The 20916-nt window shown below is 50.7% G+C and overlaps 1 protein-coding gene across 6 annotated transcripts in view; it reads left to right on the top strand.

Moving 5' to 3' along the window:
- camkk1a (calcium/calmodulin-dependent protein kinase kinase 1, alpha a) overlaps positions 1–18763 on the top strand; it is a 36498-nt gene extending 17735 nt beyond the window's left edge. For 5 of the 6 annotated variants that reach the window (XM_062485573.1, XM_062485569.1, XM_062485570.1 and 2 more), the window contains 15 exons: positions 2175–2222; positions 2887–2940; positions 6142–6193; positions 6328–6461; positions 8712–8748; positions 9174–9195; positions 10344–10432; positions 11836–12035; positions 14124–14177; positions 14553–14626; positions 15582–15669; positions 16631–16759; positions 16869–16972; positions 18009–18056; positions 18473–18763. In XM_062485573.1, the coding sequence (XP_062341557.1) occupies positions 2175–2222; positions 2887–2940; positions 6142–6193; positions 6328–6461; positions 8712–8748; positions 9174–9195; positions 10344–10432; positions 11836–12035; positions 14124–14177; positions 14553–14626; positions 15582–15669; positions 16631–16759; positions 16869–16972; positions 18009–18056; positions 18473–18545 (1206 nt within the window). In that variant the 3' untranslated portion in view covers positions 18546–18763. The remainder of the gene's footprint in view (positions 1–2174; positions 2223–2886; positions 2941–6141; positions 6194–6327; positions 6462–8711; positions 8749–9173; positions 9196–10343; positions 10433–11835; positions 12036–14123; positions 14178–14552; positions 14627–15581; positions 15670–16630; positions 16760–16868; positions 16973–18008; positions 18057–18472) is intronic. The other variant, XM_062485574.1, reaches the window with a different exon arrangement.
- The last annotated feature ends 2153 nt before the right edge of the window (positions 18764–20916 follow it).

Here is a 20916-nt window from a genome sequence, read left to right on the forward strand (position 1 = left end):
CAGTCTCCCCCCCCCCTCTCTCTCTCTCTCTCTCTCCGGGGTATGTGGGATGAGCATTACATATTTTTTCAGTCGCCTGTTTTTAATCTCAGGATTACCTGCTGTAATCTGGAGAGACACCTGAAACAAACAAGGCACCGCCTCTGTCAACAGCATCTCAGCAGAGACACCATGGCAACGCCACTTCTCCGAAAGTCTCTCCTTCTGTCTTTACCTCCTCGAGAACCGCCCGGCTTTCTCTCTCTCTCTCTCTCTCTCTCTCTCTCTCTCTCTCTCTCTCTCTCTCTCTCTCTCTCTCTCTCTCTCTCTCTCTCTCTCTCTCTCTCTCTCTCTCTCACCACGTGTGACAGTGTGTTGTTCACACCTCACAGCATGCACAGGACGTTTCCTGAGTTGGTGAGAACCCTCCCCTCAGTGTACACTGGCTAGCCAACCCATCAGGTGGTCAGGCGGGGCGAGGCCCTTGCTAAATGTGTGTGTGTGTGCGCCCATCGATCAGTCCCGCCTTCCTCTTCTCACCTCCATCTTCAATTAGACAGGGACGGCAAGAGCACTTTGACGTGGAGACCTTATTACCTCGAAGAAGTCTACCGACAGTAACACTTTGCATGCCAATGCATTTTTTGGGTCAAAAACAACATGTCATTTGTCACATGGGCCGATGAGTGAAAGCAGTTCGTTAGTTATCTGGAGAGAGAGAGAGAGAGGCAGGGAGAAAGAGGGACTTGACACAGGAGACGCATGCAGGAGGGAATGGCAGCACAGAAACCCTAAATGTGCGAGGGGGGGGGGGGGGAGGGGGAGTAGAAGGAAGGAAGAAATAGGGGTGTGTCTGGTCTGCTGTTGTGAGGGGGGTGGGGCAGTGATGTGGAGGGAAGTAAATGAATAGGAGACATTGTGATTTATGAGGCCCCGCTTGATTTATCGCGATGTCGTGAGTCATTTATTGAGTTGTGTAGATGGTGTAGATCTGTTTCTGTGTGTGTGTATCTGTTTCTGTGGGTGTGTATCTGTTTGGGCGTGTGTGTGTGTGTGTGTGTGGGGGGGGTGTATTTAAGGCTCTCTGCATGGCCCTCTTTATCCATCAGACACAGACAGTGTTTACTGCAGTGCAGACTGCAGAGCCCACTGAGCATGTGCCAAGAGTCTGGCCTCAGAGCGAGCGGACTGCGTCCACTCACAATCCTTTCTCTCGTTTTTTCTGTCTCTCCTTTCTTGGGCTCCTCTCCTCATGGTTTCTATTTGCTTCTATTGTTACGCCTCCCCTGTTTCTATCGCATGAGGTGGTCTCTGTGTGCATCTGTAGTCTTTCTCCAAGGGAGAAAACTGCCCACTGCTTCTCCCTATACTGGTACACACACGTGTGTGTGTGTGTGTGTGTGTGTGTGCATGTTTGTCCACATTCACCAGGGCTTTGTTCCACTGCCTGTCTTTTTGTACGCATGTTCACAGCTCCAGTAGGAAGCCTGAGGGGCTGGCCTGTCCAAGCTTCAGCCAGCCCTGAACACTGATTCTTCACTGTAATGAGGGAACTCCTGTCACACTATCCATCCTTACTCTCCTTCCCCCCTCTCTCTCTCTCTCTCTCTCTCTCTGTCTCTCTGTCTCTCTGTCTCTCTGTCTCTCTCTCTCTCTCTCTCTCTCTCTCTCTCTCTCTCTCTCTCTCTCTCTCTCTCTCTCTCTCTCTCTCTCTCTCTCTCTCTCTCTCTCTCTCTCTCTCTCTCTCTCTCTCTCTCTCTCGGATCGGAGCAGTTTTCACAATTTTCTCTCCCTCCACTCTTCTTCTCCTCTCTCACTGTTTGCCCTCCCCATCCCTCCATCTCTGTCTTCCATGTCTCAGGTCCTCTCCCTGCCAGGTGTCCCTGGCTTGCTCTCCAGCATGGCTGCTGGTTGCTATGAAACAGCAGCAAATCTTTTTTTTCTTTTTTTTTTTAACAGCAGCTCTGTAATGGACTGAGCTCTGTAAACAGAGTCCACCGACCGCGTCGCTAATAACCGCTCCGGAATAACCGAGCTACACAGGGAACGTTTTTGCTCATGCACTCCAGACCGGAGTTCTGACAGAGGGGATGTATAGCCACACTGGTTACGATCTTACGGATTCAATGATTCCATGTTGTTGGTGTGTTTTGTTGTGGCTTACAAATGTCCCATTCATCTCTCCCTCCCTTCAGGACTGTATCCAGTTGAACCAGTATAGACTGCAGAGTGAGATTGGAAAGGTGAGTCTATGGTGTCCTTGCGCAGTTACTGTTGGCCTGCCTGGCTTCTAAAGGAACAAGCAATTTTCAACCTTTTTAAATGGATGTCTACCACCAGTAGGAAATGTCCATCCGTATCACCATTAAAGGGAATGTCCACCAGCATCACCATTAAAGGGAATGTCCACCAGCATCACAATTAAAGGGAATGTCCACCAGCATCACAATCACGCTTGGTTCACACAGTTTTGTATTATTACGGACTGTGCATAACAATTAACATTAAAGAAAACGTCCATCAGTATCAGTCAAGTCGGTTGCCATCTTCTTGTTGCTCTTTGGAAATGTGTAGGCCCTAGCTGCAGTCTGCAGTATGCTTATCCAGTGGCGCTCCAAGGACAATCTCTCTTGACATTTAGTATTTTCGATCTTGTGACTAATCTCTTGAAAAGCTCACAAGTGTGAAATGAGTCACGCAGCTCTGATGCTGAGTCATGAACGCGGCCCATGTATCACCTCAGCCAGCTTCAGTGGGTCCTCTGTACTCCCAGAAAGTGCTAGTAGCACCTTGGTTTGCTCCTGGCCCGTAGAAGCGGACCTGCATGCAGCGTGATGGGGCACGAGGGGTGCGAGTCATGTGACCCCTGCTGAACTGACGGCTTGTCTGCTCCCTCTGTCTCCGCAGGGCTCCTACGGGGTGGTCAAGCTGGCCTACAACGAGGAGGACGACAAGTACTACGTAGGTGGCGTCGCACGCACCACACCAAGCCAGACGTCACGGCAACGACCGCCGACAATAGCACGCACCTGATATCTCCCCGTTCACAACTGTGTCCGATCACTGTAGCTTCCCTTCAGCTCTAGACCCAGATAGGTTTCCGGTTACTTCTTCACAGTTTGGCGGGCTGGAACACAGGACTGAGCGTCATCGACCACAACCCCTAACTAGACGTAGAGATGCAGCGTGGAGGGAACTGAGGTGGAACTAGGGTGGGCCTCTGATACTGTAGGTCATTCGGAATTGATCCTTTCATCCAAACCCTAGTGGTAGTGGAGTGTGTGCACGTGTGTGTTTTGCTAAGCTCGTACTTCAGTGGGAAATCTGCCTTCCGTTAACGCTGACTGGCGGTACAACAACCTCAGGGAGTCAGCTGGCTGAGCGGTTAGGGAATTGGGCTAGTAATCAGAAGGTTGCCGGTTTGATTCTCGGCCGTGCAAAATGAGGTTGTGTCCTTGGGCAAGGCACTTCATCCTACTTGCCTCAGGGGAAATGTCCCTGTACTTACTGTAAGTCGCTCTGGATAAGAGTGTCTGCTAAATGACTAAATGTAAATGTAACAACCTTCAAATGCAAGGACAGGTTGCATGTTGAACTGGATGGAAACCCTTCCCCCTGCGTGGTTTACTGAGGGAGGATGGAAGACAAAATAAGAGAGAGGATGGAGCGAAAGAGGGAGTTTAGAGAAGGAAGGCACCTGCCAGTATTTAATTCCATTTCCTGGCAGTTGGAGTTGGATCCACACAGTATTGATTTAATCCGGGCATCTGTGTCCACAGTATGATTTCATCCAATCAGACACACACACACACACAATCGCTTTACCGATACCTTTGTTCACTCAAAACAGGAAGACACCGTGTCATAAATATCAAGAGCACTTCTTATCATACGTTTGTTTTGTTGCCAAATTTGCAGGCAAAAACATGGAAAACAAACCGCAATATCAATTGAGCAGAATGACAGGATATTTTTCAACCTGTGTCTTTTGTCTGTGTGTGTGTGTCTTTTGTCTGTGTGTGTGTCTTCTCCCAAGCTGTTTTGTAATTACGAGGCTGACAAAGCTGTTACCTCGTCAAAGCCAACTTGACTGGCTGTGCTCCAATCCTTTCACAGCTTGGCAGCATGGCATGCCTCAAGCTCACCCAATCCCTCTCTGCTGCCTTTGTCGCGGCTCCGCCCAGATCATGGATGTGCAGGGCTGATAGGCGAATTATTTGCCTCCTCTCGGCCTCTGCGGCAGAAGATAAGTCTCCTCTCCTCCACAGTCCTGTCTCCCCGGCTGCTCCTCCACGCTGCGTCTGGGAACCAGGGCTAGCAGACCCACACCTCGCACCCACCACAGGGCTGCAGAAGGGTGTGTGAGAGAAAAGCAGGACATTCTCAGACTGTTTCATGACTAGCAATGCTCTGCTATCCCCCCCCCCCCCCCCCAAAGAACACACACATACACACTGCTGTAGTGGAGCTGTGAGGAGCAGGATGAGGGGGGGGGGGCCTGACCTCTTACACACAGGCAGGAGGTCGTTAACATGCTCTGGTCTGGTGCCCTGGAACATGGCACACCCACACACACACACACACACACACACAGGATGTCAGGGACCAGAATAGAGGGACCAGGATGTGGTCACCCCAGGGGGGAACCAACAGGAACAAGGTTGACCCTGGACTTCTGGGAAATAGAGGCACGTTCTGGAGACGCGCTGCAATGCAGTCCACAGTGTCGCCAGTGTTGCTGGAACTGTGAGATGATGACCCAGCGCTATCTCTCCACGCGTCCTTTTCAAGCTGAAATGCACCGTCAGCCGGTTGCTGGTGAATCCTAGTCCTGACACGGTTGCGGTTGAGGTACGCCGGCAGTTATTTGTTTTGCTGCCACAGCTTTCCCCTGGCGTGTGTTGAATATTCATGACTGCCTCTTCCCTTTGACAAACCGATTCCTCTCAACTAGCCCGCGCTACAAACACTGCGTGTTTCCCCTGCCCCGGGTGAATCCGTCCTTGAGAAGATGAAACATGCCCCCCCCCCCCCCCCCCCCGTCTTTTCCATGGAGATTTTCTAGGCTTTTCCGTTTGTTGCTTTGAAATGTGACTTCGTTCTGTTCAGATATTCATTAAGAGCCTCCAAAAGGTTTTTTCCACTGCTAGTGGATAACAGAGGTGATTTTTGGAGACTTGACTCAGACAGGGTAACAGGCTAGGATGCTACTGGTGGTTATAGTGGAACCAACATCCACCCTCTGCCCTGTGTAACACAGGTACAGGGCGTTTCGTGTGGCTGAAGGAGGTGTCTGATGTTCCAAACGTTTTGACAGAGAATTTTCGTGACATCAAAACAGCCCTGTGATCCTTTTCACTCCGGTTCCCTAACAATAGTGTTCCACAGGTGCTGCGGATTAACACCTCATTAGAGTTTAGGAGGAGGAACTAATGAGCAGAGTGTGGGAGAGGGCTGTCACAACCTCCCTCAGAATAACGCAGCGCCTGGCTGAGATAATACGTGTATTTGCTGACTCTCCCTGCGACATAGCTAGGGAGGGTTGCAGATCTCCCCCTTAACAGCTGAGAGTACTGTCTGGAGGAACGGTGTGCTTTAAGAAGGTTGCTGCTAATGCAGACGGAAGATAGCACACTGGAAATGTATCAAATGTTGCCATGGATATTGAACACACCTTGATCAGCCTTCTAGCTGTGTGTTTCATTGGGATCTATGTTAGTATATCTGCTTTGGTCAAACGTGCGTCGTATAGTGTTTCAGTCCACTCTCAACTGTGTCTACCAGTCATGTGTCAGTTCATTTATAGTCATTTATGCAATCACTTAGTCTGAGCAGGGTGTGCTGCGGGGAATGTGAAGTATGTTATTAGCACTGGAAGCCAGAGCAGAGCCGCAATCGGAAAGTTTTATAAAAGCTTTTCTTTGATTATTATGGAAATTCAGGAAGTCAAGACAGTTATGTCATCCACTTCCCCGAGCACCATTACGTGTTTGTCCAGAATGGAACATAAAACACAGAAAGACATCCGGTAACTTCCAACAGCTGTTTTGTTTTGTACCGTTTCATGAAGTGTCTGTCATGAATGTGTCGGTCTTTAGATGTGCATGAGGTGTTTCTTCTGTGAGTTGTTCATGCTAGCTGACAGCCTGTCCTCTCCTCCAGGCCATGAAAGTGGTCTCCAAGAAGAAGCTGATGAAGCAGTATGGATTCCCACGTAAGTCTCACACACAACTGTATTCTGTCATCTCAATAGAAAATGAATTGTTATTAATAATGTTTTATTTATGATGAATTCGTTAGCTGTGGTTCATCTGATGCTGACGTGGTTCTTTTTATGCTGGTTGGCAGGTCGCCCCCCTCCCAGAGGGCCCAAGGCTGCCCAGGGCCAGCAGCCCAAAGTCCTGGGCCCCCTGGACAGGGTCTACCAAGAGATCGCCATCCTGAAAAAGCTGGACCATGTCAACATTGTCAAACTGGTGGAGGTGAGACACTACAAAGTAGCCAAAGAAGAAGAATGTGCTGTAGATGCGGTCGGCTTTCATTTCTCTCACAGCAGAAAAACTGAAGAACATGCTAGGTGTTATTCTGACTGTGTTTCATCCAGGAAGGCAGGTAGCCACAGTCGCTCTTTTCCTAGCTACAGTGCCAGATATGTCAGGGCTCAACGTAAACATGTTATGCCACTGGCCCCACTGGGCCAGTGGGTTTGAAACTTACTGGCCCCAAGACAATTTTTACTGGCCCCCCCTCCAAAAGTTTTAATTTGTCACAGTTACAACAAAACAAGAGACTTATAAATGATGTTATTCTGTTAACATGTTTAACCATTTATTAAACACATCCTGGATATAAAAAGAACAAAAATGAAATCACATTTCTAGTGATAAAAAATTTAAAGGTAATAGTCAGCTAAACAATTGACTTTTAACTTCAAACATGACATGCTCTCTCCCCTGCTGACAGCCATCTCTGCACAACTCTGTCTGACTGAAACTGTGAAACCTCTGGTCTCTCAATGCTAATATATAAAAGCTTCCATAGCATTTCATCAGTATGATACTGAGTACCCAAGTCGACACCATTCTTCTGCTGCAGTTCAATAGCCCGGGGGAACGAGGCGAACGGCTGGCCCGTCTTACTTACGTGATATGCCGTTGTTGTAAGTCGTGCAATAACACGATGGGCATCTGCATTTAAATTCCTGACCAGCATGGTCAACGGCCTGGAAGATGGATTGTCAACCATCCGCTTAGCTGTCATGCAAACCAGGTGCTGTCTGCTATTAGCGTGGCTGGTCAGGGATTGTTTTCGAAAATTGTCGGTGCCTGTGTAAAAAGATCCACTTTTGTCTGCTTTTAGACGGGAACATACTACAGACGACACAGTGCATCTTAGTTACATAAAAAAGTTGCTTCCGTTTGAGCTCGTAGCTCTCCTTCACTTCAGTGTCTCGTGCCAGTTGTTAAAAAATGTATTGAGATTAGAGAATTACAATTTGACAACCACTCGTCACTCACTACTCAACTCTTGATTGGCCAATGGTGCGCCCCACAAGCTGCAAAGTTATTTAGGCATTTAGCAGATAGCAAAACATGCAGGATGTTAAGTGTTACAATGCGATTTCTTTTTTAATCAATGCTTTGCAGTTGCCCGATCGGGACAGTGAGTTGTTAGTTTAACTGTCCCAACGTTACTTTTTACTGGCCCCGGGCCATCGGGCCATCGTTATTGTCGAGCCCTGTATGTCTAGAAGATGAAGCAGTGCTTCCTCACAGCTTGTGGCAGCATACTGCACCATAAACATGATTAGCCATTTATGATATGCTGGAAACCCCTCGCTCTTCACCATTAGACTATCTTATTATTCACAGAAGCTGAGGCACACATAGCGCTCTGACAACCTGCCTTCGAACCACAAACGTATCACTCTTGTCAGAGCCGCTAAGGGCCTCTTTTAGACTAGGAGGTGGGCTGTGGCTGAGGGAGAGAGAGAGACACACAAGCTTGGCTCATCTGCTCCCTTGTGACATCATCAGAGTGCTCTTCAATCATGGCCAGACGGCGGGGGCGCCGAAATGTAATCGTGCCTCATCAGTGGAGGGGAAGTCGATGTTGAGGGGCAGGGGGAGAGAGAGGAGCTCGTGGGTAGGGGGAGAGAGAGAGTTGATAGAGGGACCTGGGGGTCTGGGAAGATGGTGGGGTGAGGTGGGGGGGGTTGAGAGAGGAGCCAGGGGGCGGACAGGCCTCGCTGCTGTCTCTGGGGCTCTCGGCATGTCAGCCATAATGAGTTTAAAAGGAAAGAGGAGCTCCCTCTAAGTGTTGATCTCCTCTACAGCCTCGGCCCAGAGCTGATCGACAGCAGACCCTCCTCCTCCTCCCTGGCTCGGCCTCTCAGAGTAGGCCTCTAATCTGTCTCCATGAGGCTGGGATTATATTCCAGCAGCCCACAGCCTCCTTCACATCCGGTTCAGTCACATCAGCTTTGGAGCAGAGGAACTTACAAACAATAAACACCATGCTGGGGGGAAAACGGAAACAGTAATGTGGCAATTTGTCACAGATGGTTAGTGCGACATCATGGTGCAGCAGTGTTAATATCCACTCATTTAAGACAAAATTCGAACTGGCAGTTTACATTTTCTGGATACAAATGACTTAACGACCTTAGTAGTCCACAGGCTGTGTTTTGATGGCTGTATAATGATGGTACTCATGATGTGATGGTGTTGCAGGTGTTGGACGACCCTGCTGAGGACAACCTGCACATGGGTACGTGTTCTTATTCATCACATCACTCCTGGAGACCACAGGTGTCCGGGTTGGATTCCTGCCCCGGCCCTTTGCGACATGTCTTATTCTCGCTCTCGCTCTCGCTCCCTCTCCCTTTCCTGCCTAAGTCAAACTGTCATAAAATGTCCCCCAAAATGTATATTCTCAAAGATAAGTGTGCAGTACTGTAATATGGATGAGCAGTGCAGACAGGCTCCCCAGTGGTCCATCCCCTCAGGGCAGCCCTGAGTGGATAGAGTCCAGGTGCCCGGTCAGGAGTGCAGCAATGTCCGGCTGACTGCTCATGTCAGAAACGACCAAACATGAACACACAAATGAACAGCAGCAGGAATAGGACTGTCCAGTGTTGAACTGTTTCCTTCAACCGACATGCACTCATGCCTTCTTGTCTGTGTCTCCAACAGTGTTTGAGTTGATGCGGAAGGGGTGAGTACACCTCATGCCCCTCTTCAGAAATAATCGAAGGCCGCCCCATTTAAGCCCTCTATCCTTCCCTCCATCCATCCACCCTCCCTCCCTCCCCACCCCTCCTCTCCACTGTTCTTCTTTATTAGTCCAACCTGATGTACTGTTTTCCCCTCTCCCCCTACTCCAGAGGGATTCATTATGTGCTTATGTTTTCACTTGACAGTTATTACCACGACCATGGTCTCTGTGCCCTGCCCACGATGCCTTTCATTAGCATGTCCCCTCTCACTTTCCCAGCTGTGGATTTTCATACTGGAACAGATGATTGGGTCCCATTAACCCTCTCTTATACAGGTTCTCACTGTGCTGTGCAGGCAATGAAGAGACAACATCTGTAGCTAATGGCTAAGGCTTTTAGATAAAGAATTATAGATAATCATGCTACGTGTGGGAGTTTTTCTTTTGAAGTGGTAGCATTTGTTTCAGTAGCGTGGCAGCTTTTCACAGCTAATCCATGGTCTCTCCCGTCCATTCTCTCAGGGGACATGTACAGTTATTGGATATCCCAGCAATGGAGAGACCCAGCACTAGCAGGGAGAGACCAGCTGAGCCAGAATAGATGAGCCAGTCATTGTAGTCGATGACACTTGGCCAGTTTCGTCGGAAACGCACGCGCGTTTTTTCCCCTCAAACTTGAATGAATCCTGAGGCTTCCCTCTCAGGCTCATAGAATATTGGCATTTAGATTAATTAATAATAGAGGATGTGTGATAAGGTCAGAACGACCTACCCATTTTTTCATTTCGTGCTCTGGGGGGTTTGATAATTGTAGTAGTTGTATTAAAGTATTGACCAGGCTCCATAATAGCTTATATAGTCGTCCTCCATTTTCCTGGTGTGCAATAGTCTTACCAGCCCTGATTGTTAGTGAGGTGATGAGTGCAAAGATTGGAAGGCTAGTGTATTTCTACATCTGTAATTAGCTTTAATGAGCGTCCTTGTGGTTGATTCTTCTGCATGGGTGTTGAAGTGGAATACATCTTGTGCTGATGGTGACTGCACTGTCTTACACTCTGACTCTCTCCATCTCTCCTGTCCTCCCTCCCTCCCACTTCTGTCTGTCTCTCTCTGTCTCTGTCTCTCTCTGTCTCTCTGATATGGTCCAGTCCAGTGATGGAGGTGCCATGTGACAGCCCCTTCTCTGAGGAGCAGACGAGGCTGTATTTCAGGGACATCGTCCTGGGCATCGAGTACTGTGAGTGCCACTTTACCTGTTTATCAAAAGGGTTCTGCCTTTTCAGCCCAGAACAAAATAGTTACTGGCACCCATATGGAATTTAACACATTTTCCAGCAACTGCAAGCTGTCTGTTGGAATCAAACTTAAGCTACAATATGCTATCGCATCACCATATCCTCTGGCTTTTCAAGTCCCGGGCTTCTGGAACACTCTGCTTCACCGACCACACATGCTGTGCATATTTTATGAGCGTAGGTGTGTTTCGGAACTCCCCAAGCTAGTTATAGAGAGACTGATGTTCTGAAGGAATCGTTTCAGAGCTTGACTGGCTAGCATAACAGACCCTCACTTCCCCACAGCACCTTATATATCACAGCCAGCATCTTGATGAGGCCTAGCAGGGTGTCTGAGAGACCCAGGCTCTCCATTTCCTCCCCTCCCCCAATGTTTTCCACTGACCTCCCCTCCCCCTTTGACCCCTATCTGCTCCCTGGCGTTGTCCAGGTCCTGGGGGTCCAGGTTTGACGTGTCAGACAGCGTCCTGTCATCAGTATCGAGCTCATGATTAGCCAGGCCTTTCTTTGACTGTGTCCTCATTAGCCGAGGGTTATCCAGCTCGCAGGCCCATGCGAACGATCAATGGATCAATATAGCTCTCTTTAGACGTGCGTGGTGGTTTGGGGGGCGTGAAACCTAGCAGGAACAACACGCTTGCTCTATTTGGCCCACTCGGTTGGTCTCAGTGCCGTTGTGATCGTAGACAAACGGCCCATTGTGCATGTGGCATGTCTTAATTAACTGTGGAGATGGCAGCGTTGTTATCTGGGATCATGTGCAATAAAAACTGTTTTCGTGTGTAATTTGGAAGTCAGTCATGCTGAGCCAAGCCGACGTCCTCTGCCCTTCTCCATTGTTGTTCCTCATCAGTCCGAACAATCGCTGGCTCCTCAAGCACAGCAGTCCTGTGAAGTATCGGCTTTGATTAAGCCTCTTGAGGCCCTGAGGGCACCACTTAGCCAATCAGAGTCCTTCTCCAGTGAATGGTTCTGGGTTAACCTGTTCTGTTTGCTCAAGTAGAGGGGTTACAACAGTGGTGCCTCCAGAGAGGGGCCGTACTCACCTAACGACCGGCCCAGGGTTACACGTCCAAACCGTTGATGACTCAGTGGTTGTTTAATCACCTGAGGACAGATACATTTTTGTTGGAGGCCTTCTAGAACCTTCACTGCTGTTATTATAACTGTGTAAACTCTATGAGGAAGCTCCCTGGAAACTGATGAGTCCTTCTCTTGGATTGGACATATTTATCAACACGTTTTGCTCAATAAGATGTAGCCAAGAGTCTTTTCAGTTTGGAATTGAGCACGCTCCAGTTCCAGGAGCCCAGACCTACTTTGTGTCCTTCTCTCCTGTCGTCAGTGCACTACCAGAAGATAGTCCATCGGGACATCAAGCCCTCCAACCTGCTGCTAGGGGATGACGGCCACGTGAAGATCGCCGACTTTGGAGTCAGCAACCAGTTTGAGGGCAACGATGCCCTTCTGTCGAGCACAGCGGGCACCCCAGCCTTCATGGCCCCAGAGACCTTGTCTGACAACCTCAAGAGCTTCAGTGGCAAGGTGTGTGTGTGTGTGTTTGTGTGTGTGTGTGTGTGTGTGTGTGTGTGTGTGTGTGTGTGTGTGTGTGTGTGTGTGTGTGTGTGTGTGTGTGTGTGTGTGTGTGTGTGTGAAGGTTTATGCATTTCGCTGGTGCTCTTGTCAGTGAGCGATTATTTGGTCCACGATGACGCATCCAAGATGAACAGGGTAAATGACCTGTGAGGTTACTGCTGGTTAGTAATTATGAGAGTGTTTACAGAGTGGCCCATGTTACCATTTAGATGATGAATGCATGCTTACAACAGCACTGACACGAACGTTATCCATGCTAACACGGAACACAAGCATGTACTGTACATCATTTCTGGCAGCGGAAACAGCAGGCTGACTGAGCTAGCTGAGGCCAAGCAGAGCTGTGGATTTCAAGCAGTGAGGCTGCAGCAGATGTTGGCTCAGAGCCAGGAGAGTCCCACAGCAGCATGCAGAGAGATGAGAGATGAGAGGGAGAGAGGCAGAGAGAGATAGAGGGAGACAGGGAGAGAGAGCTAGAGAGGGGGAGGGAGAGAGAGAGAGACGGAGGGAGAGAGAGCGACGGAGGGAGAGAGAGATGGAAATCAGGAAATTAAAAGGAGTCTGCAGAGGGAAGCCTTTTGAGGGGCCCCAGTTGTACCAGCAGGAGGGCAGGGAAAGGCCTTTACTGAGATGCCCAGCCGCAGCAGTGAAGGACACACCATCCCTTTCCTCTCTCTCTGCCTCTGCTCTCACACACTGCCTCTCTTTAATCAGACCCCAAGCCTTTCTCAAGTACTAATTCATTTCCAGGCCTTTTTGGCCGCTAATCCCCTATGGCTTTGATTTGATGGATTTGGTCATGGATGGCCAAATGAGAGGGGAGGGAAATTAAAAAATGATTAGAAACACGCCAACAGTCACGGTTTTGTGTTAGTGTGGCTGGCAGCGGTTTCTTCTTTTAGCTGTCATCAACAAACATGTACAGAACAAGAGACTCTTCGGTTCTGATTAGACACACCGCCCCCCCCCCCCCCCCCCCAACTGCTTAGAAAGTCTCGTTCGAGAGCTCGGCGTTCATTGAAGTTTGCAAACCATAAGTGAGAGGGGAACATCCATATTATTTCCACCTTATGAAATCCACAGGGAGCAAACTGTATGTTTAACCTGTAGGACACTAGTGGAAACCCGACCATATGGGCCCTAGCCAGAGATGGTGCAGTGAAGGATAAGAGAGGGGGGGGTTCCTGGCTGTGGATTTGTGATAGAATGGCGGGAGGTCGGGAGGAGATGTCGCTACCAATCAGAAGCCCCGGCTCAGTCTCCTGCACCCAGGGACTCAGCTGGGAGATGGAGGGGCCTGATGGATGACTGCATGGCTGCACAGTCAGCCTCATATCTGATGCCAACAGCCACCTGGAGTAGACTGCAGTTAGTTAGCCCCAGATGCACAGCAAAGCAACCCATGTGGCTTGTATGGATGGCTAACAGTTAGTTAGAAGTGTGTGTTTATGGCATTAGCATGTATGTTGCCATCTGTGCGTTTCTCTATGCCGGGGAAGCACACCAATACTAAGTAAATGTCCCAGATGTGTGTGTGTGTGTGTGGACATGCCTTCAGGTGTGTGTGTGTGTGGACATGCCTTCAGGTGTGTGTGTGTCTGTGTGTGTGTGTGGACATGCCTTCAGGTGTGTCTGTGTGCGGACATGCCTTCAGGTGTGTGTGCGGACATGCCTTCAGGTGTGTGTGTGCGGACATGCCTTCAGGTGTGTGTGTGTGCGGACATGCCTTCAGGTGTGTGTGTGCGGACATGCCTTCAGGTGTGTGTGTGCGGACATGCCTTCAGGTGTGTGTGTGTGTGGACATGCCTTCAGGTGTGTGTGTGTGTGGACATGCCTTCAGGTGTGTGTGTGTGCGGACATGCCTTCAGGTGTGTGTGTGTGTGTGTGTGTGTGTGTGGACATGCCTTCAGGTGTGTGTGTGTGTGGACATGCCTTCAGGTGTGTGTGTGTGTGTGTGTGGACATGCCTTCAGGTGTGTGTGTGGAAGAGGTCTATGTGCTGTCTAATGTAGCGTGCCTTTACTGCTGTGTGTTCCAGGCCCTGGATGTGTGGGCCATGGGCGTGACTCTCTACTGCTTCTTATTCGGGAAGGTAAGGCATCACATTCCTCCCGTCGTGATTCTCCCTCTTATCAGCCCTTACCAGCTGGAGCCCCCTGCTCGGAGGAGCGGCCAGGAAGGGGAGAGTTGCCAGAGGTGTCACCAGTCTCTCACCTCTCTCTGTGAGAAATAGGTGTGCTAGCACAGCAGCTGCTGTCCCTGGGTGCGTTCCCCACAGACCTGTCTCTAGAACACGATGCTCGCAAGACGAGCACCCGGGGTGGGCACCCTGGGGGGGGGGGGGGGGGGGGGCATCCGGGGGGGTAAACAGGTTGCACTGTTTAGGGTGCTGGGGGTTTTTGGTATCTTACCTTGTCTCTCTCTCTCCTGTGTCTCTCTGTCTCTTTCTCTGTGTTTCTGTCTGCAGTGCCCATTCATTGATGAGTACATCCTGGCTTTACACAATAAGATCAGGACCAAGTGTGTGGAGTTTCCAGAATCGTAAGTCTCACTCGTTCTTTCCCTCCGCTCACTCCTCCGCCTCTCCCGCTCCCCCTCTCCTCCTCCTCGTTATGCAGGAAGACGGAGGTGAGAGACTGGTGCTCCAGGCAGCCACACACTGAGACTGGCGTCTCAGCTGTTGCCTGGAAGCAAGCTACCGCGGACCTTCTCCTTCGATGTTTCTCCCTCCCTCTCCCTCTCCCTCGGTCTTTCGCTAATGCACACAACACGCACAGGAGCGAACACGCTGCTCTTTATCTCCCCGCCGTCAACAACCCCACTCTCTCACACAACCCTTCAGAGAACCGGAGAGGTTGTCGCCAGAGAATGTAAACAGCCTTTGATGACAGATGAAAACCCCCTAGTTCTCGCTCCGTGCCTGGGCTAAGGGAGGCTGAGTAAGCGGGAGATGCACTCGGTGAATGAACCAGACTCCCCCTGCCACGCAAACAGCAGCAGAAGAGGCGTCACCCGGAGGGCAACTGTAATTGATAGCGCTGTGAAGTACAGTATATCACTGTGCCAGACAGGAGAACAAGACACATTTAGTAGAAGACAAGGAGAGCGAGAGCACAGAGGCAGAGACAGCTGAAGTACGTGCTAGCACGGGTTGTCGTGTTGCTAACCAAAGTGTCTCCTTGTGTGCTAGGGGGGGTTTTTAGCTGCTCTGTGTGGGCGGAAAACACCACTCCATGCCTCGGGAACGTAGCCCCACATTGCACACTGCCACAATCTCATCTCCATACAAAGGAGAAATGGAAACGCTTTCTCATAACACCGTTATGGTCAATGGTGACCGTGGTGCTACCGACACAGGAATGAGGTTTCCCTTTAACTAAGGGTGTACCTCCACTTAACACGGGCGTGTATACAGTGTGGACCTGCATGCTGCAGGATGTGTATTGAGGCATGTTTTCACATATTCACCTTGGTGTGTGTGTGTGTGATCCTCCAGGAAAGACCTCAATAAGGAGCTACAAGCGCTCATCCTGAGAATGCTGGATAAGAACCCAGACAACAGGATCACCATACCTGAGATCAAGGTGAGAGGGGGCAGATCGTGCGGGCGGGTGGAGAGGGGGCGGAGGGGAGAATCGTTGAGGGGGGGAGACTTTCCAGTCGGGCCTGAGATGTATCCTATGACGACGCATCGGGAGAGCTCATCCAATCAAGGTGGTCTTAAGATGGTGAGCGACCCGTGTGTGGCATGTACAGTGGGACTCATTAGCGGTGCAGCGATGCTGCTGAGGCGTGACTAAACCTGTCTGTCCCTGGGGACACGCACACCTCTCTCAGAAGCAGAAGGAACCTGAAGTGGAAACTGAAATCGCCTCTCCCTGTATTATCTGTTATTCAGAAACTGCTGTAATCTGATCCCGAGTCAGGGAGCCCCCCCCCCCCCCACAGAGAGCATGTGTGTGTCGAGGGGACTTCCAATCTGAACCTGAGTCACTGGATCCTCTCTCTCCAGGGAGCGTGTTAGTGGAAAAGGAGATAATTAGCACTAGCATGACGAGAGATCTTTGTCCCCTGGCACTAGCTGCTGGTGTGGAAAAGCATACAGACGTACACACACACACACACACACACACTCCCAGGGGGAGACGCAGACACGCACTCACACAAACCAGACAGACAAACCCGATAAACAAGCACACGCGCACACACACACGCACACAAATCCAAGGAGACACAGAAACATTCACATTCAAAGCCTCTTAACCCAGAAAATAAACCTTCATCAGCCAGACCTTTGATTTGACCTTTAATTTAGCCTCCTTGCTTTGTCCTCTGTAGGGCACAAAGGCACAGGCTGTTCTGCCTGACATGAAACATCCTTAGAGGGTTGTTCACTGGACCTGGCAACCCTAGAGTCTGGCCAAGCTGCCAAGCCAGTACTTCATTACAGAGCCTGTGTATTGTTCTAATATATGCAGGTGTTGTGTATACGGTTTCACATTAAGTTGCTGCCAATAACTAGATTTCCTGTGTGTCTTGTCGCAGCTGGACCCGTGGGTGACCCTGTGGGCCATGGAGCCCATGCCTCTGGAGGAGGAGCACTGCACAGTGGTGGAGGTGACGGAGGAGGAGGTGCAGAACTCCGTCAAGTTTGTCCCCAGCCTCTCTGCTGTGGTAAGGAGCCGCACAATGCACGCGTGCGAGGAGAAGAAAAGTTGGCTGGATGTGTCATTGCGTGTATCCCAAGATTTAATGTGTGTGTGTGTGTGTGTGTGTGTGTCAGATCCTGGTGAAGGCCATGCTGAGAAAGCGCTCCTTCAGCAACCCCTTTGAGTGTCCCAGCAGGAGGGAGGAGAGGTCCATGTCGGCACCCGGAAACCTGCTCATGTACGTGCCCTCCCCCTGCCCACACACACTGCTCACACAACCTGCCAATTATACTGTCCCCAAGCCCTCCGACCGCTCACATCGGTCCTGAAGGTGGAGCCCCGCCCACCCAAAGCCCTCCTCATACACCTTCCTGTATGATCTCCCGTAGAGACTCCCCGCCCAACCCCCGCCCTCTCATCCCCTCTCATCTCCCCGGGGGGATCAGGTAAACACCCGTCTCTTCCTGTCGCTCTTACAGCTTGGTAGCGTTGCCATAGTACTCCGGTCTGGCTACCTTGTCGTCTGGCTGCGTTGCACCTTGGGTTGCCCCCCGACACCGTGACATTTCCCCTGGGGGTTCCTGTGGAAGGACACACGGAGGAAGACCTTCGGGGGCACCAGCTGGGGGGGGGGGGGGGGGGGGGGGAGAGACCCGAGACACTCGATGTGTCTGTCTCTCTGGAGGAGGCTGAGGGAGAGGCGGGGTGGTGTGTTTGGATCCGGCCTGCCGTTCTGTCAACACTGACCTTGGGGCTCCCGTGATTGCCCCTCTTGATCTCATCTAGGGTGCGTTATGATACAGACTGCTTTTCAGTCGTCTACCTCTGATGGCGTGATCCCCGCTGGGTCGTAGGGAGGCTCGCTCTGCCTGCCGTCCGACGGCAGTCTCCTGGTGTGAGGGCTGGCGCTGGCCGGCAGCTCTGGGTGAGGCGGGCTGGAGGGAGCGCTACTGCCCCCTGGTGGAGGAAGGGACCCACTGCTTTTGTCGCTGTACCTTGCAAGCTGCATGGCTCAGACAATGGAAGCAGGCCTGGACAGCAGACGGAAATTCTAGAACCCGATATCTTCCGAGAACTCGGGGCATACGCACAAACACGACTCGGGATCGGTGTTTAGCGGCAGTTTTCGCCCAGTCAGAGCTGCAGGGACTGAGAGAGACAGAGAGGAGGGAGTTAGAAGACATCTTCCCAACCCCTGCCCATCTCCTGAACGTCACCCTCTCACCTTTTGACCTTGTTTTCATTTTTGTCCCCCTCCCCCTTATCTGCTGCAGGGACTCATGGCCGTTCCGCCCCTCTTTTAAACTCCACCCCTCTTTAAGGTAAAGTTGTGTGCTGGGTCGTCCAGCACGCTGTCTGTCAAACGTTACAACAAATCGCCCCTCACCCATCCCCATCCTGTTGTATTGATCTCATCGTCTCGTGGGAGTTTGTTTCGCCGTGACTTACCTCTCATCTCCTCGTGTCTCACACATTGGTGAGGTTGTTGTCAAACGTGTGTTGGTGTGGTGCGCATTCTGACAGACATGACTGAACGGCTGAAGATGGTCACTGGCTCTCGGTCACTGGCTCTCCTGCCACAGGAAGGGCCAGGGAACCGTGAACGCCAAGGAGTTCAATGGAAATACTTTGTCCAAGCATCGGTGTTGGCTCTCTGCCTCTCACTCTCTTGCTCATTCCCTTTCTCGTTCTCTGTCTCTCTGTCTCTCTCTCTCTGTCTCTCTGTCTCTCCTCCCAGGAAAGGCAGCAGTGGGGAGGGTTCGAGGGAGGGAGAGCTGGAGGACTTGCACGAAGACGAGCCCTCGTCCTGAGAGTGTCCACGGCTCCCGTCGCCCCAGCTCAGCTCCGCGTTCCTCTCAGACGTCTCCTCCCCTTTAAATCCCTGCACAGGCCACTCCCTTCAGCCCACATGCTCCTCCCCTTTAAATCCCTGCACAGGCTACTCCCTTCAGCCCACATGCTCCTCCCCTTTAAATCCCTGCACAGGCCACTCCCTTCAGCCCACATGCTCCTCCCCTTTAAATCCCTGCACAGGCCACTCCCTTCAGCCCACATGCTCCTCCCCTTTAAATCCCGACTGCCTGTACAATACCTCTTTCCCTTTAAGTCCATAACGACTTCGGAACTCATAGTCCCATCCTCTTGCTGATCCCTTTAAAATATATTTAAGCTCCTGTACTCTCTCTTACTGTATATATCTATTGCTTGAGATCTATTGGAGATCTATATGTTTTGCTCCTCCATCTCTCCTCTGCGTTCCTGTCTCTATCCCGTGCTTTGGACCACCCAGTTAACTAGCCCTCCTTCCAGACCTTCCCTTCACATACTCCCCCTCCACCCCCCATACCCCCCGCACTGCCAGCCAAGAGGACCACTCCCATCATCACCGGTCCAGAAGACCACCCGGATGTCCTTCTGCTGGCGTCTCCCTCCAACAGCATGAACGTGTTTATGGTATTCGTGGAGCTCTGTGATAACCTAACCTTACCCCTGCATGGTGAGCCGTTTCACCCGTCCGACCGGGAGACTCTTCCCGGGGCACACAATCAGAGGTCCCTCGGGTGCCCCATGAGAGATGGACTCGTCTCCAGAAAAAATACGAAACCGCATGCTGATGACTTTACAGCGGCGCCCCCTGCAGGCCGACCCAAGAGCGGACGCTGGCTCTCACCCTCTCCTCCGGATCAATTCCGCTGCAGTGTTGTATATAGGCAGTCGGTTGACTGTCAATGTTGACGTCGCACCCATTCAAACAGACTAAGCTATTTCTAGTCCTTCCTCCTGCCTTCGGAACAGCCATCGCCCTGGCTGCCTTCGGAGCCTGCTCTGTGTAGCTGTTAGTTGTCAAGGCGCTGCACGGACTGCTTCCACAGGATCCTGTTAGCTGTTAGCGGTTGGGTCTTCTGCTTCCTAGATTGATGACTCGTCTCTGGGCTTGATGATGTGGTGTTGCAGGCTGTTTCATCATCAGTCTCGCCTGTTCCTGCTGCTGCCTCTCCCTCTGATGTCACTGTTGAGACTGGTCTCTCTGACACTGATTGCTCGCCTGTTTTCGCGCTTTTTTCCCCTCATTCTCTCGTCGTCGCCATATCATATCCGAAGTGGAGGAAAATGCTGTGTTTGTGTGTGTGTACGTGTTTGTGATTATCCTAAGAAGTTCTGTAATCATTGAAAGCATCTATTTCGAGTAGAGCCATCTTACGAGGGAGTGAGTCACCATATTTGGTGATGCAAAATCAGAGAGGAGAAGATTGGGTCCCTCTCTCTCCATTTCCATCTCATTCTCCTTCTCTCTCTCTCTCTCTCTCTCTCTCTCTCTCTCTCTCTCTCTCTCTCTCTCTCTCTCTCTCTCTCTCTCTCTCTCTCTCTCTCTCTCTCTCTCTCTCTCTCTCTCTCTGTCAACCCAGGCATATTGTCGTCTGGACAAGAGCATGTTGACAGTCTAAGTGCGCTGATAATTTTCGCTGCTCTGAAAAGGGACCCTTTTCTATATGGTGATTATTCCCGGCACAAACAAAATCTGTTCTCTTTTCACGTCAATACAATCCCCTCATGGTTGACTAGAACAGCCCAGTGTAGTGCTGTGCGTTTTCCCTCCCTTTCTCCCTCCTCGGCAAGCTCACTGTCACTCTTCCAATCCACTGCTCTGGCACAAGCACTCCTCTGAGAAGCAGACCAGAGCTGTACGTACCACAGGTATACCATAGATAATTGTTGCGTGCAGAGTTGTTTAAATGGTGCCCTCTCATTTCAAATGATGGTAATCACAACTCATGAAGACATCCCATTTGTTGGATTAATTTATGTACTGTATATACCGCATCCAGGTATAATGTACAGATGTTAATGCCGTAAAAGGTTGTTTCGGTGATGGATCAGTATGGTTCTCTCTGCCCCACCCTCTCAAAGACGTAGAACCAGCTTGTGTGTGAGGACAGAGGGATGCTAGTGGAAGCTCTGCTGACTCGCCCATGTGACGTTTTCTCCCTCCCACTTCCTGTTCTCCTTCTCTTCCTTTTCTTTTTTGCTTTAATGCTTTCCTGACGCTACTGCACATACATTTCCACCATTCCCATTCATTTCAATCCGCCATTTTACTAAAATTCCGGAGTTAGTTTTTTTCAGCTTGTCCTCCCTGTGTGCAATGTGGGGTGGTGTCCTCATGCAGTGGGAGGGGCTTAT

The sequence above is a fragment of the Osmerus eperlanus genome, chromosome 19 (assembly GCF_963692335.1).
Source record: "Osmerus eperlanus chromosome 19, fOsmEpe2.1, whole genome shotgun sequence".
NCBI lineage: Eukaryota > Metazoa > Chordata > Actinopteri > Osmeriformes > Osmeridae > Osmerus > Osmerus eperlanus.